This window comes from Squalius cephalus, assembly GCF_949319135.1.
Source record: "Squalius cephalus genome assembly, chromosome: 21".
Lineage (NCBI taxonomy): Eukaryota > Metazoa > Chordata > Actinopteri > Cypriniformes > Leuciscidae > Squalius > Squalius cephalus.
The window spans coordinates 17,836,579-17,859,138 of NC_137142.1; the positions used below are offsets into that span (position 1 = coordinate 17,836,579).

The 22,560-nt window shown below is 38.0% G+C and overlaps 2 protein-coding genes across 3 annotated transcripts; one reads left to right on the plus strand and one right to left on the minus strand.

Moving 5' to 3' along the window:
• The first annotated feature begins 3,556 nt into the window (after positions 1 to 3,556).
• LOC307149633 (V-set domain-containing T-cell activation inhibitor 1-like) lies at positions 3,557 to 11,346 on the plus strand. The gene is made up of 4 exons (XM_079856067.1): positions 3,557 to 3,851; positions 6,344 to 6,691; positions 7,484 to 7,759; positions 9,114 to 11,346. Exons 1-4 carry the CDS (start codon positions 3,809 to 3,811, stop codon positions 9,248 to 9,250), a joined length of 804 nt encoding a protein of 267 aa, XP_079712193.1. The 5' UTR covers positions 3,557 to 3,808; the 3' UTR covers positions 9,251 to 11,346.
• Positions 11,347 to 11,682: 336 nt separating this feature from the next.
• LOC307149634 (V-set domain-containing T-cell activation inhibitor 1-like) lies at positions 11,683 to 14,746 on the minus strand. Of its 2 annotated transcripts, none has more exons than XM_079856068.1 (4): positions 14,507 to 14,746; positions 13,782 to 14,123; positions 13,182 to 13,457; positions 11,683 to 11,940 (listed from the first exon to the last, which is right to left on the minus strand). In XM_079856068.1, exons 1-4 carry the CDS (start codon positions 14,541 to 14,543, stop codon positions 11,816 to 11,818), a joined length of 780 nt encoding a protein of 259 aa, XP_079712194.1. In that variant the 5' UTR covers positions 14,544 to 14,746; the 3' UTR covers positions 11,683 to 11,815. The 2 variants fall into 2 exon arrangements, with proteins under 2 accessions (XP_079712194.1, XP_079712195.1); XM_079856069.1 differs by having other exon boundaries at positions 13,851 to 14,123; positions 14,507 to 14,579.
• Positions 14,747 to 22,560: the final 7,814 nt, after the last annotated feature.

Genomic DNA, 22,560 nt, shown 5'->3' on the forward strand with positions numbered 1-22,560 from the left:
CTTTAAATGCCTCAGATGTAAAGTTATTCGCTGTCAAAGTGACGCCAAAATGAATGGGAGTCAATGGAATGCTAACAGCAGGTGGGGGTCTGCTAATCAATGGCGGCGCCCGGGAAGCTTCAATGTTTTATGAAACATTGGCCCCCTGGTTATTGTGGCTGCGGTGTATCATGTGACAAATATGACGCATCGCCATGGAAACATTAAGGGGGAACGTTCTAAAATAACAGTCGCCTTGAAAAAACTCACTATGGGGAGTCAGTTAGAATATTAAAATTAAGCGTGAAAGGGTTAATATATGCATAATAAATGATGCTGGCTTATCTTTTTTACAAAGCAAGTTATCAGTGTGTATTGTTCATTGATGGTATAAAGTTAAGCCCCCTTAACAATTTCACATGCCCCCTCAGTCATTTCATCCAGCAGCCAGGCCTGGACACTGGTACCCGTCAATCTCAAGATTCTCCACCAACATTGTGCACCACCACCTCTTTAAGCAAGGCGTGTCATGCTGAAGAAGAGAACGGAGTACAATACATTTACAGTTCAAGTTGCAAGTTAAGTTAATGTTTTAGGCCCAGCTCACTTTTCCAGTCCGAAAGGGCTTAACAGGCCCACGTTTATATCAATTATATCAATGTCACGGTGTGGGTTTGTGTCTTGTTCTTGTCTGTCATGTGTTCCCCTGTCTTTTCATGTTTAGCTGTCTCCCGTTATGTTGATTAGTCTTCCCAGGTGTCTCTGATTAGCCACGCCCCCTTGTTATCTTGTTTAGCTTGTTTGCCTTTGTATTTAAGCCCTGTGTCTAGTTCAGTCTTTGTGAGTTCTTGATGTTGTTATGTTGCCTGTTCTGTCCTGGAGTCTCTTTGTCTTAGTTGAAGTTTATTCTTATTCTTAGTCATAATTCAAGTTTATTTATAGAAACACTGCTGCATCTGGATCCTGCTTCCTGCTCTGCATCATAACAGAAGAACTGACCACAAAATGGATCCAGCAGTTGTTAGCAACCTGGCCATGAGGAAATTCCTTTCTTCAATGTTCCAAGATGGCCAGCCTATTGAGAGGTATGTGAGGGACTTTTTGTCTTGCTGTCATCTGGGAGCGTTAGATGACATCCAGCTCATGGACCTGTTTTGGAGCGGGCTGGATGATGACGTTGCTCAATTGATGCCGGATGACTATACCGGCTGCCAAATTGTTGTTGAGGGAGCCCCTGTTTAAAATAAATAAAAAATAAATATGTTTAATAAAGAGCAAACTACAAAGTACAAAAGCTTAAAGATTTAGAGATTTGCGTTTGTGTGAAAGGGTCTTGCTTGGTGGTTTGTAGGGAGTTCCAAGTTGTAAGTGTAAAATGAGAAATAGTTAAAGTAGTAATAGCCCAAGTTGTGACAATAATTAATAAAAAAGTGATATGCAGACAAATGTCCTTTGCAAATGATATTTTACCTCAACATCCAGGCCTGTTAATTCTGTCAATGGTCCAGAGACAATGTGCTGTGCAACAGACCTGATAAAAACAAAAATGGCATCAGTAACTTAGAAGTACTGGAGCACACACAAAAAAGGTTCTGTTGAGGAACACATTTTGAGCTACAGAACATGTTAGTCTGAGGAACACACATATTAGGAATCCAGAAACAGAACCTCTCTTTTAAGTGGCTTAAAAACCTACAGGGAAAATAGTCCTATACATGATTCAACAAGTCTTCACCATTACGCCTCAGATAAAGTCAATTGGGGCCAAGATGACTAAAAAGAAAGGAGGACCTACAACTTAAATGTGTTAGCTTTTTTCAGTATGAATCCTTCTTTCCATGAGTGTGATTTTGCAATAAATACTAAAGATTCACAAGTGCCCTGTGGTCCAGGGGGGGAATCAGGGCATCTTTCTTTTGGGGGTCCAACTTAAACAAGAGAGAAAATATTGCAAAAACTTTTATTTTATTCAATTTAGTTAATGTATTAACTAACATGAACTAATTAGCAATACATTTGTTACTGTATTTAATAATCTTTGTTAATGTTAGTTAATAAAAAACAGCTGTTCATTGTTTGTTCATGTTAGGAAGTGACATTTGAATGTTGTACGACCTTAAAGTGTTTTTATATTGTTGTGTGTTGTTTTAATAGATTATCAAGTACAGAAACAATACCAAAATGTTGCTACTGTAGGAGAATGACTTATACACTTCAATTTTAAACGGTTATCTCGGGAAAATATTATTACCGTTATCACTATACGCGCTGCCATCTTGCCAACAACATCTCGTTCGTTCTGACATATCGTGCGGTTCTGTGTGATTTGGACAACTTCAAGTTACGCCCCCTATTTTTTTAAATACTTGCAGGTTCGTCACATCATTGTATCTTTATATAAAAAGGGACTATTTAGATTCTATCCCACTGAGTTGGAACAATTTATTATATCTGCTACTTCGGTTAAGGGGAAGATATCTCACTTGTATAAAATTTTGTCTGAAAGCTCCCAGAATTCTTTTTCTTCTTTGAAAACAAACTGGGAATTAGAGTTTAAAAGGAAGTTCAGTGAAAAAGAATGGTTAATTTTGTGCACTGAACTGACCTCACCTTTGACTACACATATTACACTGTAAAAAGTGAATAGTAGGATCAACTTAAAAAAAATTACTTCAATTGGCAACACCTAAAGAAATTAAGTTTTCTCAACTTAAATTATCACGTTTTATCGTGAAAAATCTGATAATTTAAGTTGAGAACTTAATTTCTTTAGGTGTTACCAATTGAAGTAATTGTTTTAAGTTGATCCAACTGTTCACTTTTTACAGTGTAACGTTAAAGAAACTAATTATAAATTTCTGTATAAATATTATATAACTCCAGTGAAGCTTAATACATTTTATGATACAAATTCTCCTATGTGTAGAAAATGTGGAAAGGAATTAGGAACATTTATGCATTTATTTTGGTATTGCAAAGCTGTTTACTCTTTTTGGGAGAAGATTCATAAAGTAATTCAAGATATTTGTAACTGTATACTTTTGAGTTATGCCCTATGTTATATCTGTTGAATTATGATGTGGAAAATAAGTTTCCCTATACAAAAAGATGTGTTTACAATGTTTTCTTATTTCGCTAAAAAATGTATACTCACTACATGGATTTCCCAGTCAGGACCCACTTTGGGTCAATGGCTGGAGCAGATAATAGACTTGTAACCTATTGAAGAATTAACAAATAAACGGCATTTAAGACTGCAAGATTTCCAATCCACATGGTCCTTAGTATTGAATTATATAGAGACTATAAAATTGATAAACCCACATTGAATAAGGGTTAACCCACAGACTGTGGTAGTGTAGATTTTATTTATATTTATTTTCATTTATTTTTATATTCATTTTTTTCCCTCTCTTTATATGTCTTATATAAGTCGATATATTTAGCAGTATTGTCTTTACTGTTTGATGTGTTGTTTTTGGGTTGTGTGTGTAATATGTGCTAAATTGTGAATAATAATAATAAAAAGTTACGCCCCCTGTAAGTTACGCCCCTCTCTTGCAGTCCGCAGACAGACCCATTCTGCAAGGCTGCTGCCATGTGTACATAAGTTGGAAGCTTTGGAACTTGCAGGGGAATGGAAGCTTATCTGCAAAGGGAATTTGATATATGCTATACTTTGGAGCTTCTAACTGTGGCTTGAGATATCTCGTAAACCGTGAAGTGGAATAAAGCTTAATGAATACATTTTTATTTCTGACTTGCATGTGATCAACGCTACACTGAACTGCCTCGTTATTTAAACCATGTTCCTGACTTCCCTGCGACGATGCTTTGGCTACTTTTGTGCTTCGCGGATGCTCTTGTTGTGGGTAAGACTTACATTTAATTAATAGAAATCGCAGGACGTTATAATAAACAAGTACAATTACTTTAAAAAAAAAAACAACAACAAAAAAACTTTTAGATGGGCTACTCGTGCTATCTTTGTGGGTGAAATAGCGCCGTTTTTAATAATAGCCTAATTTAAAAAAAAAACAAATATGGTCGGTTTTACTCCATGAAGATTGAAATATATTGTCTTCACACTCTTTGTTTTCATAGTTTTAAACGTAATAATTTATAAAAAATAAAGTATATTTTTAAGTAGCTATACTTTATCTAGGAAGTAGCCTATACTAGAAGTGTACTTCAATTCAATACTACTTAGGACTAAATTGGCCCACTTTTTAATACAAGTATACTTTTAAGTATACTTTAAGTGTAACAGTAGTAAACTTTGAGTACACAACTAGTTTACAACTTAAATTTTTCGTTTCTACCCAACTATACTAAAAGTGAACTTATAGGTAGGGTATACTGATAGTCAAATACTTGTAGCACAGTTTATAAAAGTACACTTTGAAGTTACTCTCAGTAAACTACTAGTTTAGTAGTTTTATATTGCAAATATACTTGTAAGTTTTCTTTAAGGGAACATAACATCATACTTATAGTTTACTATTTATATATTATTTTTGCACTTTACTATTATGTTTCTATTAAGGTATTATTTTTTTTATTCTTGAAATATACCTTTAACTGTACTTAAACTGCATTTAAAAAACATTTTATTCTAGCTTCATGTTCCTTTATCAACACTTGAATGTGGGGAAGTTTAATACACAAATAAATAAGCAACATTTTCAAAAAAAAAAAAAAAAAAAGAAGCTGAGAAAGTTGTATTTTTGTCAAAGACTACCTCCGGATCGGATTTAGAATGATGATCAGAACATAGATGGAGTAGATCGAGCCCAACACCCCCAAACCTTCACAATCATTAACCCTTTCTGGGTCTACATTTCATTCAGTAACGTTATATGCTGTTTAATGTTTAAGGATAGCGTTATTTTACATTTGCTTAAGCAATCTTCTATCACTTGTTTCTGCTTCTTCACCTGTGTTTTGATCTGGAGATTTTGGCTGGGAAAGACTGAGTAAAGATTCCTATGTACACTTCCAGTGGACTAGCCTACACAATTCAGATACTCAGAATTAGGAACATATCTCTTTCTTTATAATCAGTATTTTCAAACAATGTAAGTCTATGAGACAGTATGTAAAACTGTGAAAAAAGGATTTAATAGGCTACTCATTTTAAAGGGTAACTCTCTGCAAAAATTAACCTAGGCTCATTTTGTTAATCTAGAGTCAAACTTTTGTGTAAAAGCATAATTAGAATGGAAACGCCACTTAAGATTGACCGTATTTTTGTTTTAGGTAAAAATGCCTTTTGAATGGGAGTGCATGGGGCACTTCTAGGATAGCATCAAAATCGCTATTTTTAAAACACTAAGAAGGCTCGACACAACATAAAACTGTGCTTGAAGTATCACAAGGGGCTCTATGCATGAACTTCAGCATTGACTACATTGTTTGTGTACACAAAGTTTACTAAAAAGAAAGGTTTTGTACGACTCACTTTATCAGTTAGTGTTTCCGGCGGCTGGAATTTTGTCAGTATGGAAACAAGCTTTTGGAGCTTTCCATCTTTACTCTCCTCATGTTACGTTGCATTCGGAGATCGACTTTTGACTGACAAAATTCCAGTAACTGATAAAGTGAGTCGTACAAAACCTTTCTTTTTAGTAAACTTTGTGTACACAAACAATGTAGTCAATGCTCAAATTCGTGTGTAGAGTCCCTGGTGATACTTAAAGCACAGTTTTATGTTGTGTGGAGCCTTCTTAGCATCAAAATCGCTATTTTTAAAACACTATCATAGAATTGCCCCATGCACTCCGTTTCAAAAGGCATTTTGACCTAAAACGAAAATACGGTCAATCTTAAAAGTGGCGTTTTCATTCTAATTATGCTTTTACACGAAAGTTTGACTCGTGTAGATTAACAAAAAGAGCCTAGGTTCAATTTTGGTGGGAGTTACCCTTTTAAAGAGTAAACACAACTACAAGCCAAGCATACTTGGAATACTTAATTATACTTAAGTATATCTCGATCTAAAGATAATTATAGGCCAAATATACTTAGACTTTTCTGTCAGTATAAGTCAAGTATACTTAAAGTGCAATTTTAAGTATATTTCTGAGAACTGAAAGTATACTTTCTTATTTTTTAGTTTAAAGGAAGTATAATAATAGCACACTTCTTTTTTTCAAACTTCTTTTTCATAAGGGCCATGGAAGTGTTTTTTCACTAAATTTGTTTTTGTGATGCTAAGATGTTAAGTAGTTAAGACTGCACATTCCTTCAAAATAGGAAGGAAGACTTGATTTCTCATGATAATGACTCCTTTAATCTAAATATTTGTATTACCCAGCAGTGTTTCTTCAAACAACTCTAAATTCTTCTTCCTGCCTCTTTCCAGCCTCATTTGAAGTGATTGCCACTGATAAGCATCTGCTGGCAGTCCGGGGTGGTTCACCTGTACTGGGCTGTGAGTTCACACCTGATCCTGACCTCTCCAACTTGGTGGTTACCTGGCAACGATCGGAGGACTCACAGGTTGCCCACAGTTTCTATTATCAGCAGGACCAATTGGGCAGACAGAGTCCAGAATTCCACAATCGGACGTCATTATTTATTTCAGAGCTTCATAAAGGAAATGCCTCTCTTAGAATTGCAAAAGTTAGACCAAAGGATGCAGGCCAGTACCTGTGCATAGTGAGCAATGCAAAGGGAACAGGAAAAGCCTTGATGAAAGTGACCTATGGAGGTATGTGTGTGATGAATATTGGAGTGAATGTGTTGTACAATATCCTGTACAATTTCCAGAATCTCCCAACTTTTGTTGAATTTTGTTGATCATATTCGTTTTCTCTACAGAAATGAGAGCTAAACAGTCTTTTTTTTTTATGGTTTTGGAAAAGTTATTCCAGTGATTAATGTAAGTTTTGGAACTGAGAACTGGTTCCTATTCAGAATCAGTTCCATTGTAAAAAAAACAAAATAAAATAAAAATAATTATATATACTGTATATAGCCAACCGAATGACTGTTCCTGCATATGCATTCTTCCATCTATGTGGACGGATCACCCTACGAAAATGCTCAGTGATTCATTCCTGTACTTTTCTTTAACACTGCTACTGAATTTAAAGTATTTACTGAATTTACTGACCTCCAATTCTAGTGTAGTCTAAGAATTGATTTTATGAATTGATTCATTTACATTTGATACAGAGTAAACATAAACAAATTAGCTATTCATCTTCCTGTTTAATTTTATCTTGAAATTTATTTTTGTTTGAGGATTAGGTATCCTGAGAATTGAGAATATGTCAGCAGTGGTTTTCTGTGTTTTGCCGTATCATGTTTTCATGGTCATGAAAAGCCTTGAAATATAAAAAGTGTGATTTCCCGTGAACAGTGTCCTCGCTATGATTTGCTGTAAAATAAATTATATAAGCTAGAAATTACTTTAGTGATTAAAACAATCAATATTCTTTTTACATTTTACTTCAGTCTATTTCAATACAACACAGCTGATTATGTGTTTCTTTCTCAGCTCTTTACTCTGAGCCCAGGTTAAGCATCCACGTAAACTCCTCTGCATTGACAGTGCAGTTTGAGACGGAGGGATTCCCCAAACCTGAGGTGATCTGGCTGGACGAAGATGGCCAAAACCTCAACTATCACCTGGAGCTCCTCGACCAGACAGAAGATGGGCTTTATTTAGTTAAGAGCAGCTATGAGGCCCAGAAGCCGGCGGTTAATGTCACATTTACACTGAAGAACCACCTCCTGAACCAGAACCTTCAGAGACCTGTGTTCCTCAGCTATGGTATGACTTTCTGTGTGCAAAGTGTGTGTGAGGCGGTGGCGGTTAGAGGAATGTTATCCGTTACTCTATGCATTTAAGGCATGTTTGACTTGTCTCAAGTGATTTGTTGGCATAATTTTCATTGTATTTAACAACACAGAACTCCTTTGTCTAGATTAGGTTGGATCCACACCACAAATAAATAAGGAAATAGTAGAACAGTGATTCAATTGATTCATCTACAGACTTGACTTTTCCAGTTAAAAAACTGATGTAAGACCATTGGAATTGCATAGCTGATAAAAAAACGTAATTAATGAGAAAGGTGTGCAAAACGGTTTGAGTCATAGAGGTTGACAGATTGAGAGATTGCGCATAATCGCCCACTTTTGCCTAATGTAGAAGAACCCAAAGCAAACTACATTTATCTATTAAGTCTTTTAAAGAGGCTTGGATGTTGGTAAATAAGCTGAATTAAGCTGCTGAGCTGTTTACTAAGATGATTAATTTTGGCTGCACCCCTTATTCATAACCCAGAAGGTAATTAACAGCTATTTAAATGTATTTAAACTGAGAATGATTCAGTGTTTTTTGTGGACAAAAAATGGTTTGTCAAGATTAAGATCAGACTTACTATAATTGTATAAGCTGTTCATGGATCGGCACACACAGGGTTTGGAAACACTTAATTATAGCAGTGGGTTTTCCCTCAAATATTATTAAAATCTTTCAAAGAAGCATTGTGTTGCTTGATTACATCTTACATGTAATCATGGAAGCCATTTGCCATTGTTGGGCATTTTATTGGCAAACACTGATTTTGTCTCAATTTACTTTATTATAAGACTGTAATCTCTAACTTAACTTAACTCTAACTGTACATGAGTGGCCTGTTTTTCCCTTGTTAAATATTTGTGCAGAAGCCTCTGTAACCTAGATACAACTACATTTTCCATTAGTGGAGCTCCAGAGAATTTCTACTTTAACGGACATACATTTCTAAAGGTTAACTAGTGGACAGAACACAGATGGCATTTTAAACAAACAAAACAAAAAAATCAACTGTAAATTCAGTGCGTCACATTGTGATTACAGAATGCGAACAACATCATTTAGTTAATTCACAAATATACTAGCATAAATGTTTTTGGTTAGTTGTCTTGTCATCTGAATGACTAATTGTACACCTCCAATATATCCATATATTGAATTTCAGGGTTTGAAAGCTTTTTGAAGGCTTTTTATTATTAATCTTAAATGCTTTTTATTATATTGTGAGATATGTATAATATCCATCTCAATCTGGATTTAACAGTGCATTTGACACATTCTGAAGCACTTACCACATTAAGCAAAGCTTCTTTTTCTGTTTCAGATAAGGACACAACTGCAAATCAAGGCACCATCGCTCTTGTCCTGTCCGTGGTTTGCGTTTTTCTGATCATTGCTATAATTTGGTTTGTGCGTAGACGAAAAAAGCGGGGACCTTCAGCTGTGAACCATGTCAATTAATGATTCTGATTTGAAGCTGCGCCTAATGCTTTGCAAACATGTTTCGACTTGTTGCATTGCTGTGCTCATACATCACTAGCCATGTGGAACACAAAAGCAGAGCAAATGTCTGTTCAGTGTACATGCAATCAAATTCTTCAGTCAACGTCAGTTTTACGCAAGAATGCTTGAATGCTTTACAATTTACACACATGCCAACAAAAAAGAGACTGTAAAGCCCCTTTCACACAGCGATTCCGGAAGATACACGGACAATGTGTCCCGGGATTTGTCCCGTGTTGTGGCGAATTTTGACCCCCCTGCCAAATTATTACCCCCCTCGTTGAAGTCAGTTCCTGATTGCCTAATCCTAACCCTTATGTTTATGTTTAGATACATTCCAGTCAGGTTTTAGGACCTGTCATAGTACAGAATCGGCACTGCTCAAGGTTACTAATGATATATTATTATCGTTTGACTCTGGATCACATGTTGTTCTGGTTTTATTGGATCTGAGCGCTGCCTTTGATACAATAGATCATGAAATTCTTCTCAATCGTCTGGAGTGTTGGGTTGGTGTGCAGGGTATAGCTCTTCAGTGGTTTGCTTCGTATTTAAAAGGCAGGACAGTTGCTGTAAATCTGGGAGACTTCTCTTCCACATTGGACCCTGTAGTTTGTGGTGTCCCTCAGGGGTCGATTTTCGGGCCGTTGCTGTTTTCGATCTACATGCTTCCTTTAATCAGTGTATTTCGAAAGTATAGCATTTCATATCATTGCTATGCAGACGATCTCCAGTTCTACTTTCCTGTGAGGCTAGATAAAACCTGTTCGTTGGACAAAGTGACATTAAACTCTGGCTATCTAGCAGCTTTCTCCAATTAAATGAGAGTAAAACTGAGGTTTTGATTGTAGGCTCTCCCGTCTCATCTAGCTTTCCTGATCATTTGGGTTCTTTATCCCTAAAGCCTGAGAATCATGTAAAGAGTTTAGGGGTAATCATGGACTCATCACTTAACTTTAAGAAACAGATTGGTGCCGTTGTCAAAGGAAGCTTTTTTTAACCTGAGATCAATTGCTAAAGTAAAGCATTTTTTATCCAGTAAGGATTTAGAAATTGTAGTTCATTCTTTTATTACATCTAAGCTTGATTACTGCAATTCTTTATATATCGGTCTCCCCCAGACTCTGCTTGTCCGCCTACAGTTAGTGCAGAATGCAGTGGCAAGGCTTTTAACGGGGGTGCGAAAGAGAGAACATATTACTCCGGTACTGCAATCCCTACATTGGCTTCCGGTCAAATTTAGGATTGATTTTAAAGTTCTCTTGTTTGTTTACAAGGCATTGTCAGGCCTTGCCCCCCAGTACATCAGTGATCTTATAGTTCCTTACTCTCCTTTTAGAGTTCTCAGGTCCTCCGATCAACGACTTTTAAAGGTACCTCGTTGTAATTTAAAATCAAAAGGAGATTTTTCCGTGGTGGGTCCCAAACTCTGGAATAGTCTCCCATTCCATGTGAGGTCAGCTCCATCGATTACAACTTTTAAGTCTTATTTAAAAACTTTTGAATAAAGTACGTTTGTTTTGTTGTATGACTTTCATGTTATTATTTTAGAAAGCACTTTGGGGCAACAACTGTTGTTTAAAAAATGTGCTATATAAATAAAGTTTCTTGCTTGCTTGCTTGCTAACCCCTCCCCCACAACTAATCCTAAACCTACCATACTAGGGGGGTAATAATTTGGCAGGGGTCGAAACTCGGCACAACACCTGTATCAATCCTGGGACGTATTTGCGCTCACACAGAAGACACTCTAGCAATTTAACGGCAATTTCCCATGATCAACACGCTGTGTGAAAGGGGCTTATGAGGGAGTTTATGGGCCGAAAGTCATTTCTTTGTATTCACTGCTTATTTATTTTTATGTTGTGTATTTGTTTTTGTGCTAAATCTGTCATATGAAATTTAACAACAGGGAATTTACTCACACTCTGAATTTTCAATTAAATATTTAATGTTTTAACTACTGCAATAATCATGATACTGTACGGCATGAATAGACAATTGAGTTAATATTGTGCTTACCTTGACATAAGTAATACACAAAAATTCTGCATATCTTGAAGTTTGTACAGGATACTTAGAGCAGTAATGCAAATATGGAGCATTTACCTTTTGTGTAACATGAAAGAGCCGGTTCAGATAGTCATGTTCATACCATCCATTAGTTACAAACCCAAGCCAAACATGATTACAACCTAACCAAGTCTAACCGTTGCACTCTGTCCTTACGCCTTTCAATAATAAGCATCTAGATTCCTTAGAAACCCAGTGTTTACTGTATCAACTGTCCACCTTTTAAGGGATTTTTTTCTGGTGTTGTCATTGTTGACACAGCACTCTCTGTAATCTATAGATTTCTGTGCAACTATATCAATAAATAGGGAGGATACTGCCATGATGACAGCATAGGTGACAGCCTTTTACGCAAGTAGACTGCATAATCATGGACCATAAATAATATTTGTGGTTTTAAGGGTTTGTGAGGATGATAACATGGAAACCAATATGGAAAGCTGATGAGGTTCAAAGGTAGGGTTTTATTGTTTTAAATCGTAAAAGCATCACAACAGCAAAAAGAATGATGCTTATTATTGACAGAGAAATTATTGCTGCCATCTTCCAGCTTTTACCTCCAGCCTCATTTGAAACTGAAAGAAAAAAACAGGAAAGGGATGATCAACAGTGTCATTGTTCAGCTGAAGTCAGTTGAGTGTTGATCCAGTTCAGTTCAATTACTGCAAAGTTCATGTCATCATTTAGCTCAGTTCAGTTTGCATCTGATAGTGTCAATGCAATCAAATCATTACTGGATATAAAGCATCAATTCTACCTCAAACCATAATTAATTCATTATTATTAAGATTATTATTTAGAGGATTTAGCACCAAATTGAAATCAAGCTTCAGATAATACAAGTAATACTTGAAGAAAAAAATCCAAAAAAAAAAAAAATATATGTGATACATTTAATAAATGTTGTTTATTCAGTCCAAAAAGAAAATTTAGTGTCCTCAGAAAAGGTTTTCTTGTGTTTTTGGTTGAGTTTCTTTTACTAAATGTGATCATGATATTTGCATTTAAATCAATGACACAAAGTAACTTGAACGACAGTTAGTCTACTGATCAAACTAGGTTTTCAAACCGAACTAGTTGTACTAGTTGACTGTGTAACATAATCATCGCGAGTAACCTGATGCTGATAGCTGCTTTTTCCCACACATTATTTTTTAGAAGAATTCACAACAACCCAGCTTCTGTTCTTCCTCGTGTTAGCTTATTTGAGTATGGTTAAACATTATATCTATCAACTTTGCATTAATACAACATGTTGCAGTAATTTCATCTGATATTTTTCTCAGTGCATGGTTGAGCAAGTAAAACTTGTGTTAAAACACTATGGGCTGATCAATGTTTCCATTTCTTCTTTGTCTTGGTTGACAGGAAAAACTTGGTTTAAAGAAAATACATTGAGTTAATTACCTCCTTTATAAGTTTATTATCTGATGTCAACTGTTCCTAGCAAAACTGGTTTAAAAATATACTGTTTCATTCTTTTATGGTGATGTGAGAAGTGTTTTTTTCCCCTTGACAGTCAATGGACTATTATTCTTATTAAAATAAACATGACCTCATGCACACTGAACATGTGCCTGCAGAACTGGAATGAATTCACCAAGCCTCTCACATGTCATATTCAATGTCACTTTCACAGAGACTGTGAACATCTTATTTTATACAGCCTTCATTAATTATGGATAAATCATGGCTATTATGGCTATTCCATTTTCATGGTGAACAGGTCTGAATTTTAATATCACAATTTAACTTCACTAACCCCAGTGAATACCTTCTGACATGCACTTAGTTCAGAGTGAAAGAGGGTCTTTACCATAGCTGAGGAACACGGGTCTCTGAAGGTTCTGGTTCAGGAGGTGGTTCTTTAATGTAAATGTGACATTAACCGCCGGATTCTGGGCCTCATAGCTGCTCTTAATTAAATAAAGCCCATCTTCTGTCTGGTCGAGGAGCTCCAGGTGATAGTTGAGGTTTTGGCCATCTTCGTCCAGCCAGATCACCTCAGGTTTGGGGAATCCCTCCGTCTCAAACTGCACTGTCACAGTTGTGAAGTTCACATGGATGTTAAACCTAGGTTCAGAGTAAAGGGCTGAGAAACACAGAGAGTGAGTTTAGTATCCTCAGGAAGCAAAGATACACCAACAGTAACTTTTAGTTGTTTTAAAAACCTCGTAAAGAATGTCCTTTTCTCCATGACTCTGTACTTAATAAGCTGTCTTATATGTTTTACTGTTACAGGCATTTGACTATACAAATCTACACATATTCAAATAGGCTACAGATAATTGTATATACTGTGTATCAGTTAACATACTGAAATCACCATTGAAGTTCAAAACGTTCTTTTCTTTTCCAAGCTTTAATAATAACAAGGCATAAAAAATAATTTCTGTTTATTGTAAGTGCAGCATACCCCCGTAGTCCAGCTCTATCTGAGCTTTTCCCGTCCCTTTAGCATTGCTCACTAGGCACAGGTACTGACCCACATCCTTAGGTCCAACTGAATTTATTCTAAGGGTGGCATTTCCTTTACCAAGCTCTGAAATAAACAATGATGTCCGATTATGGTATTCTGGGCTCTGGCGGTCCAGTTGGTCCTGTTGATAATAGAAGCTGTGGACAACACGTGAGTCCCGTTGCCAGGTAAGCACCAGGCTGGACAAGTCAGGATCTGGTGTAAACTCACAGCCCAGTACAGCTGGATGACCCCGGATCGCCACCAAAAACCTGTCAGGAACATTCACCCTAAAAGAGGCTAAAAGAATGTGTTCTGACTTAAAGTTTAATGTAAGATTTGTTCTCATTTACAAAAACTAAAAATAAAGATTTTGTAGCTTCAGGGTTGAATCAATATCATGACCACCAGTAGCCTAAATTAAATGATAAAAACACTAACAACAGCATGCCACTTAATGGGATCTCACTCAAGGGATTCACTTTAACAAAGTAGAAAACTTTTAACACAAAACTTTTCTCGACATCAATAATCAGATGACAAATTTTTTATCTTTATAGCCTACTTAAGAGTGAAATGACTCTCGACTGTAATAATGATTTAGCCTACTTGTAAAATTAATGATTGTAAGGTTCATAATAATTAAACGTTAAAACATTCGATTATAAATAAGCTTTTCTTACCAGCACCGATGATCCACGCGCAACATAAAAGAAACATCTTTGAGATGAAACCGAAATACAATTTTTTTTTTTTTTTTTTTTTTTGTAGCAATACGTGTCGAAAACTCCGTTCCTGGTGTTATCAGAGGAAGCCTTGTTTCTTCAGACGCTACAAGTAACAAAACAAGGAAATCTGTCCGGTCTAGATCATGCAGGTGACTCAATCATGGTGACTCCAGCTTAGAAAGCATAATTATGTTCACATAGTTTACATTGTACGTTTATTATTTTTAATAATATAAAAATCAATAAATGGGCTTTTGTTAACAGTGCATATTTAGGACATTAACAACAACTGTATGTGTGTTCTGGTTAAATAATTCCACCAACAAGTTTAGTGTGGGCTAATCAAACTGCAACTTCAAACTGCAATGTGATGGAAACAAACCATCGTTAATTTATTAACGCAATAACACATAAAACATGCCTTATATCTTATTTTCCTAGCACAATAAACCAAGTAGCCTACAGCGTTGACTAAATATGCAAATCACTGTAAAATACTTACTAGATGTACCGCATGGCGGTACAAAATATGACCGCCGCTCAGGCCTGCACTGGCTTTCCACAAAAATAAATGACGTGGAGCAATTTGGCTGTATTGCGTGTTTATGTATAGGCTATACCTAAAAAAAAGTAGTAGTATGTGCATGTCTGTGTGTGTTTGTGTATGTGTGTGTCTGTGTGTGTGTGTGTCTGTGCGTGTATGTATGCGTGCGTACATGTGTGTGCGCGTGTGTGTTTGTGTGTGTGTGTCTGTGCATGTGGATTTGTATGTGTGTGTATGGGTGTGTGTCTGTGCGTGTGGATGTCAGTGTGTGTGCATGCTTGCGTTTGTTTGTATTCCTGCATGTGTGTGTGTGACAGTTAGGGTTGCCAACTTCAGAAAAGGAAAATGCGGGACAATCGTGGTTATTTATAGGAAAATGAGGGACACTCAAAATATTTGTACTGTATCACACAGTGTACGTCATTTCAGTGTCTGCAGTTAAGTTTGTGTTTAAAAGGTTATCAGACATAAACACATTTGTATTGCTTAACCTATTTATGTATTCTAAAAATAATTTTAATGTCATACATGAAAAAAGTCACATTACAAACAAACCATAGTTCAAAATAACAGCATTTATCTAAAATAGAAAGCTTTTTTAACATTATACACTAGGCTTACAGTTCAAAAGTTTGGGATTAGTAGGCTAAGATTATTTTTGGGGGGAAAAATAAAGAAAGTAATTGCCTACTTTTATTCAGCAAGGATACATTACATTAATCAAAAGTGACAGTTAAGATAATGTTACAAAAGCTTTCTATGTACTTTCTAAAAGCTTTAAAACATTAATAATAATCAGAAATGTTTTTTGAGCATATTATTCCCTCAGGTAGATTACATGTTTTCTTGCGTGGCTGGATGTTAGACTCATGAACAATAATCACGTTGTTTGCATTCGCCAAAATTGATTAGCCGAAATCAAAACGTGGACAGTGAAAGGAAATTACCGTCAGCGCGAGACGAGTCCCGCTTGAAGCGGAAGCGACCAGACGGCAGAGGATGTTCGCAAATCAAACAATGATTTGTCTCAAAACAGTGATTAAAAAAAGCTGTGATTGGATGATGACAGGTGTCGGTGATCATTCTCAAGTGTCGTGGTCAGCACTGCTGCTGTTGCTGTTGTATCAGTCAGTGGTTTATCAGCTTGTCAAAAAACGGGACACGGGAGGTCACGCACGGGACAAATAAATTAGGCCCAAAATACGGGACGTCCCGCCTAATTCGGGACAGTTGGCAACCTTAGTGACAGTATCAGTATCATCCTAAACCAGCAACCCTTCGCTCAACACCACCATCTACAGGCCGATGAGTGTACAGTCACTAAATGTGCACATAAATGAATTTATTTTATACCCCCCCCCCCCCCCCCCCCCCCCCATGGATGAAATTCTACGAAACTTAGCATACCCCCGGGGACCAAACGAAATTTGTCCGTAAAAGTCTAGTGGGGCTACATGCCCACCAAATTTCATGTTCCCTGGTGTTTCGGTGTCCCTGGTATCGTTGACGAAAAATTCAGTAGATGACGAAAAAAAAAATCCTGTCTTCAGGATTACTAATGCTGCTGTGTTACTAATAATTATGACCGCCGCTAGCATAGCTAGCGAAAGCGGTCATATAGGGATTGTCAAAGGTTTTTTTGTTTTTTTTCCCCGTCATCTACTGAATTTTTCAATATTAATGCAATATTATTCTGCTTTAATCACCCCTATCTTCAGTTGAGATGTTCAGAACTGCACCATATTTCATGTGTATGATTAACTTGACATACTCTGGGGGTATGCTAAGTTTCGTAGAATTTCATCCATGGGGGGGGGTATAAAATAAATTCATTTATGTGCACATTTAGTGACTGTACACTCATCGGCCTGTAGATGGTGGTGTTGAGCGAAGGGTTGCTGGTTTAGGATGATACTGTCACTAAGGTTGCCAACTGTCCCGAATTAGGCGGGACGTCCCATATTTTGGGCCTAATTTATTTGTCCCGTGCGTGACCTCCCGTGTCCCGTTTTTTGACAAGCTGATAAACCACTGACTGATACAACAGCAACAGCAGCAGTGCTGACCACGACACTTGAGAATGATCACCGACACCTGTCATCATCCAATCACAGCTTTTTTTAATCACTGTTTTGAGACAAATCATTGTTTGATTTGCGAACATCCTCTGCCGTCTGGTCGCTTCCGCTTCAAGCCGGACTCGTCTCGCGCTGACGGTAATTTCCTTTCACTGTCCACGTTTTGATTTCGGCTAATCAATTTTGGCGAATGCAAACAACGTGATTATTGTTCATGAGTCTAACATCCAGCCACGCAAGAAAACATGTAACGTTAATCTACCTGAGGGAATAATATGCTCAAAAAACATTTCTGATTATTATTAATGTTTTAAAGCTTTTAGAAAGTACATAGAAAGCTTTTGTAACATTATCTTAACTGTCACTTTTGATTAATGTAATGTATCCTTGCTGAATAAAAGTAGGCAATTACTTTCTTTATTTTTTTTCCCAAAAAATAATCTTACTAACCCCAAACTTTTGAACTGTAAGCCTAGTGTATAATGTTAAAAAAGCTTTCTATTTTAGATAAATGCTGTTATTTTGAACTATGGTTTGTTTGTAATGTGACTTTTTTCATGTATGACATTCAAATTATTTTTAGAATTAAATACATAAATAGGTTAAGCAAAACAAATGTGTTTATGTCTGATAACCTTTTAAACACAAACTTAACTGCAGACACTGAAATGACGTACACTGTGTGATACAGTACAAATATTTTGAGTGTCCCTCATTTTCCTATAAATAACCACGATTGTCCCGCATTTTCCTTTTCTGAAGTTGGCAACCCTAACTGTCACACACACACACATGCAGGAATACAAACAAACGCAAGCATGCACACACACTGACATCCACACGCACAGACACACACACATACAAATCCACATGCACAGACACACACACACAAACACACACACGCATACATACACGCACAGACACACAGACACACACATACACAAACACACACACATACACACACACAGACAGACATGCACATACTAGTACTTTTTTTAGGTATATACATAAACACGCAATACAGCCAAATTACTCCACGTCATTTATTTTTGTGGAAAGCCAGTGCAGGCCTGAGCGGCGGTCATATTTTGTACCGCCATGCGGTACATCTAGTTATTATTAGTTTGACAAGTTAGGATATTAAAAGGATATAAAAAGTTTGACGAGGCAGGATATTGTAGCACAAAACCCTGAAATGTATTAAACATAATACATATTCAATACAACTTACTTATTCAATACAACTTAATACAACCTGATTTAAAACAAATAACAAAATATAACAAAATAACAACAACAACAACAAAAACAGGTGGAGTAAAATAATAATAATAACATTGATCCATCACAGGGAACCGAGGTTACAACAGTAACCGGAGACTTCAACATTGCGTCAGCTTGATGCTGCTGGAACTGTATATAATCCTGCCGTGAGAGGTGAAGATCAGGTACGGTAGGAAATGAAAGAGGCGAGAGGCGTCTAAGCTTACGATACTCCTACATCATAAGTCATACACGCGTCATGGGTTACTCTTGTGGCGCAAGTCGACTTGCGTAGCGTACGGTCGTTTGGCGGAAGCTAGTTATTTTAGATTATAAAGTTATAAACATGGGTATTTTTCGTACAAAAACCCATGGCTTCACTTCAGAAGGCCTTTATTAACCCCCCGGAGCCGTGTGGAGTATTTTTTTATCATGGATGGATGAATTTTTTTGGGCTTCAAATTTCCTCCAGCCATTCACTCCCATTACAAGCTTGGAAGAGCCAGGACATTTTTTAATATAACTCTGATTGTATTTGTCTGAAAGAAGAATTTCATGTACACCTAGGATGGTTTGAGGGTGAGAAAATCATGGGGTAATTAAAATTTTTGGGTGAACTATCCCTTTAATTTTTAGACGAACTGTTCTATAAATGAACATGCATCCCAGGACATTGTGTGAATGATTATTATTATAATATCTTGTATAGTGCCTCTGGCATTTGTATTTATTTCATGGATGCTTTAAGAGAGAACTACTAGTTAATGTAACCCCACCTATATCGTGTCTCCTATCTAATTAATGCTCATTTAACGACTCACACTTTAGTGGACATCACCTCCTCATAGAATGCAGTGTGTGTTTGTTATATTTATCGGAGTATAAATGGACACAAACTGCCAGACCTGTTCTAACCATTCTCCATAAGGGTCATAAAACCTCCCAACAGAGGAATTTCACCTTTCTCATTGGTCAAGCCAACCCTGAAAGGTGTGACTTGTCCTAGGCTTTATAGAGCATCCACACAAGTTCCTCCCTCTCTTCTTGCTTCTGCTGGTCGCTGTGCGTGTGTGAGACCGGAAACCCGGTCTGACCACGCGGTTGCGGGCCGGCAGGCCCAACACATCAAGCCATGTGCAACTTCCTCGACCATGACGGTGTCGAACTAACCATGCAAGTTCATCATATCATACCATTTTACGCATGTCTGTGTGATTGTGTGTATGTTTAGATTAGTTGTTTTCATTATTTAGTTAATAAAACTTGTGCACAATATATGTTTGGTTTTGATTCTCTGCTTGCCGCAAAGTCAATTTAAAGGAAATTTTTTTGTAAATTTGGAGTGCTGTCAGTACAGAGAACAACGACAAAAATCGGTGTTGCCTACACCGTGTTATCCTCTTTTTAAAATTTGCACCCTGTTGACTTCAATGGGGCAAGTTTTAAACCTGCTTTTAGCCTCTTAACATCCTTGATGTGTCATTACAAATGCCCAGCCATGTTGAGTGATTCCTTCAGAGTGAACACGGTGAATCTGACTGCAGTAGATGTGAAAGATATTAATAAAAGTGATGTTAAATTCAGCCAGCGCACATAACTGTATTTTTTTCCTGTTTTCGGTCGAAGTCCACAGTAGTCGATTGTAAAGTTCACGCGCGTGATCATAGGTAACTAAACCTATGCGCGTGAACTCGAACTCCACCAAGAATGCATGTAAATCTCCTATGTGCTTAGCCGAAGCAAGGGCAAAAAGCAAGAGAGAGCTCCTTAACAGCAATAGATGCCAAGGGCTCGAACGGGGGTAGAGAGAGAGCCTTCAGAACCAGCACTAGGTCCCACGGCGGCATGGGGAATCTCCTTGCCCCTCTGAGAAATCTGACCACCAGCGCAGGCCTCCTCATTGATTGCCCGTCAACTGGGGAATGAAACGAGGCAATAGCGGCCACATAAACTTTTAGCTTGGACGGTAGGCTCCCGTTATCCAACCTGTGCTGTAGGAAAGACCCCCCTAAGACCCCTGAAGTAGCATGAAGGCTCCATAACTCCAGGCTGGAGTGCCATATCGCGCAGTTAGCTTGAGACAGCAGGTCCCTCCTGAGGGGAACCCGCCAAGGGGGAGCCACAAGCATCTCTCTCAGGTCCGGACACCAAGGCTGATTTGGCCAGTTCAGGGCGACGAGGATCACCAATGTTCTCTACTCCCTGATTTTGCATAACACCAGAGGCAAAATCTTCACAGGAGGGAATGCGTAAAGTCTGGCTCTCGGCCAACACAATGTCAGAGCGTTCCCCGCTAGCAGAGAATGAGACAGCGAAAAGAACAGTGGGCAGTGTCTGTTCTCGCTCATCGTAAATAAATCCACCTCTGCCCTCCCGAAGTTGTCCCAAATCATCCGTACTTACCCGGGGTGAAGCCCCCACTCTCTGTGGGTAATCCCTCTCCTTGAAAGACTGAAAGACCTGCAGCACCGCCATCATGTTCAGCGCGAATGCCGCTTCGCCAGCGGAGGTGTAAGCCTTGTCATGGAGATGGGTGGTCAGTCTGCACGGCTTGGGCGGTAGGCTGAGATCCACGTCAATCGTGGCCAAGGAAGGGCATAGATGCGCCATTGCGCGGCGATGGTCTCCTCGACGGGGGGCATGCGCACGTAACCGTGGGCTTCCGCCCCGTCCACGTGGGAGAAAATGGCCTGTGTAGTGTGTGGACATGCATGGACTGGGGTGCGCAGACCACGATTTCACCATGTGCTCATGGACATCAGGAAAGAACGGGGTCCTTCTCCTCGAAGCACCCTGCCGGTGGCCTGACTGGAAGTACATGGGGTCGTGCTTATTCCTAGTGGGCTCTTCTGGAGCACTCCATGCGTGGTCGAGCGCCATAAAGAGATAGTTCACCCAAAAATGAAAATTACCCCATGATTTACTCACCCTCAAGTCATCCTAGGTGTATATGACATTCTTATTTCAGACGACTCCACACGGAAATAACCACACGGCTCCGGGGGGTTAATAAAGGCCTTCTGAAGCGAAGCGATGCGTTAGTGTCAGAAAAATATCCATAGTTAAAACTTTATCGACTAAAATAACTAGCTTCCAGCAGACACCGAGTCCTCAGGACGTGCACTGGCACGTCGGCGCAGTGCCCAGTCAGACTCGGAGAAAGCAGCCTCAGGGTCAGGCCCAGACAGGCGATGCAGTATTTGTGTGAGCCTGGCGGGTCGATGGCGCCCGCGCAAAGTCGGCAGAAGGAAGCCGTTGGATGCGGTGAAGAAGTTTGTTCTGTTGTGTCTTCTTCTGTTGCATCTTTGACAGTGTGAAGGAAAAAAGATTATGACACAATGTTGCTTCTTCACATTTTATACTGCCTGAAGGCTCGTCGGTATTTGCATGTGATTCGCATATTTCGCGACAATTGGCCAGTTGTTTTACTGGCATTATCCTATAAGGTTTCAAGAATTTTGGAGAAGGGGAAGAGTTCCCACAGCGTCAAGCTGACACAATGTTGAAGTGACATAAAACTGGTACGTCGTGTGTTAGCTGGAAAGGATTTGCATGCAGATATGATGTTCATTTTATTCAGAAGCAGTTTCATTAACAGTTCATGTTAGTATTGTGTATTCACCTTGATAACTGTTGTTTCCATAACCCCAAACCATGTCATTTTCACTTTGTGTCATTTTGTATATTTATAAAAGACTGTGGTGGCTCATACCAACTTAATTGTATTAACAAAAACTAGTTTGGAACTGCTATTCAATAGCCTTATCCTATAGGCCTACTGTTTCTTCATCAGTATTAGTCATATTCTTACCATTTACGTGTATGTTAAAGTGGGACGGTACTTGTGTGTGTGTCAACAATCTTTGTGAAATAAATTAGTTTTTTTTAAACAATTGTACATATGTATATATATATAGCCTTAAAAAGTAGGTCACGGCTTGATGACCATGGGGAAATATGGGTCCCATGGCCAAACCAGTTGAGAACCACTGCTGTAAGACGAAACTATTGAGGATATACTTCTGCATTGAGCAGTAGCCTAGGCTATTTACCAAAGAATGAGAGGAGTTGATTAAGAAATTGAAAGATATAAGTTTAATCAATTTCAATCTATCAAATCTATT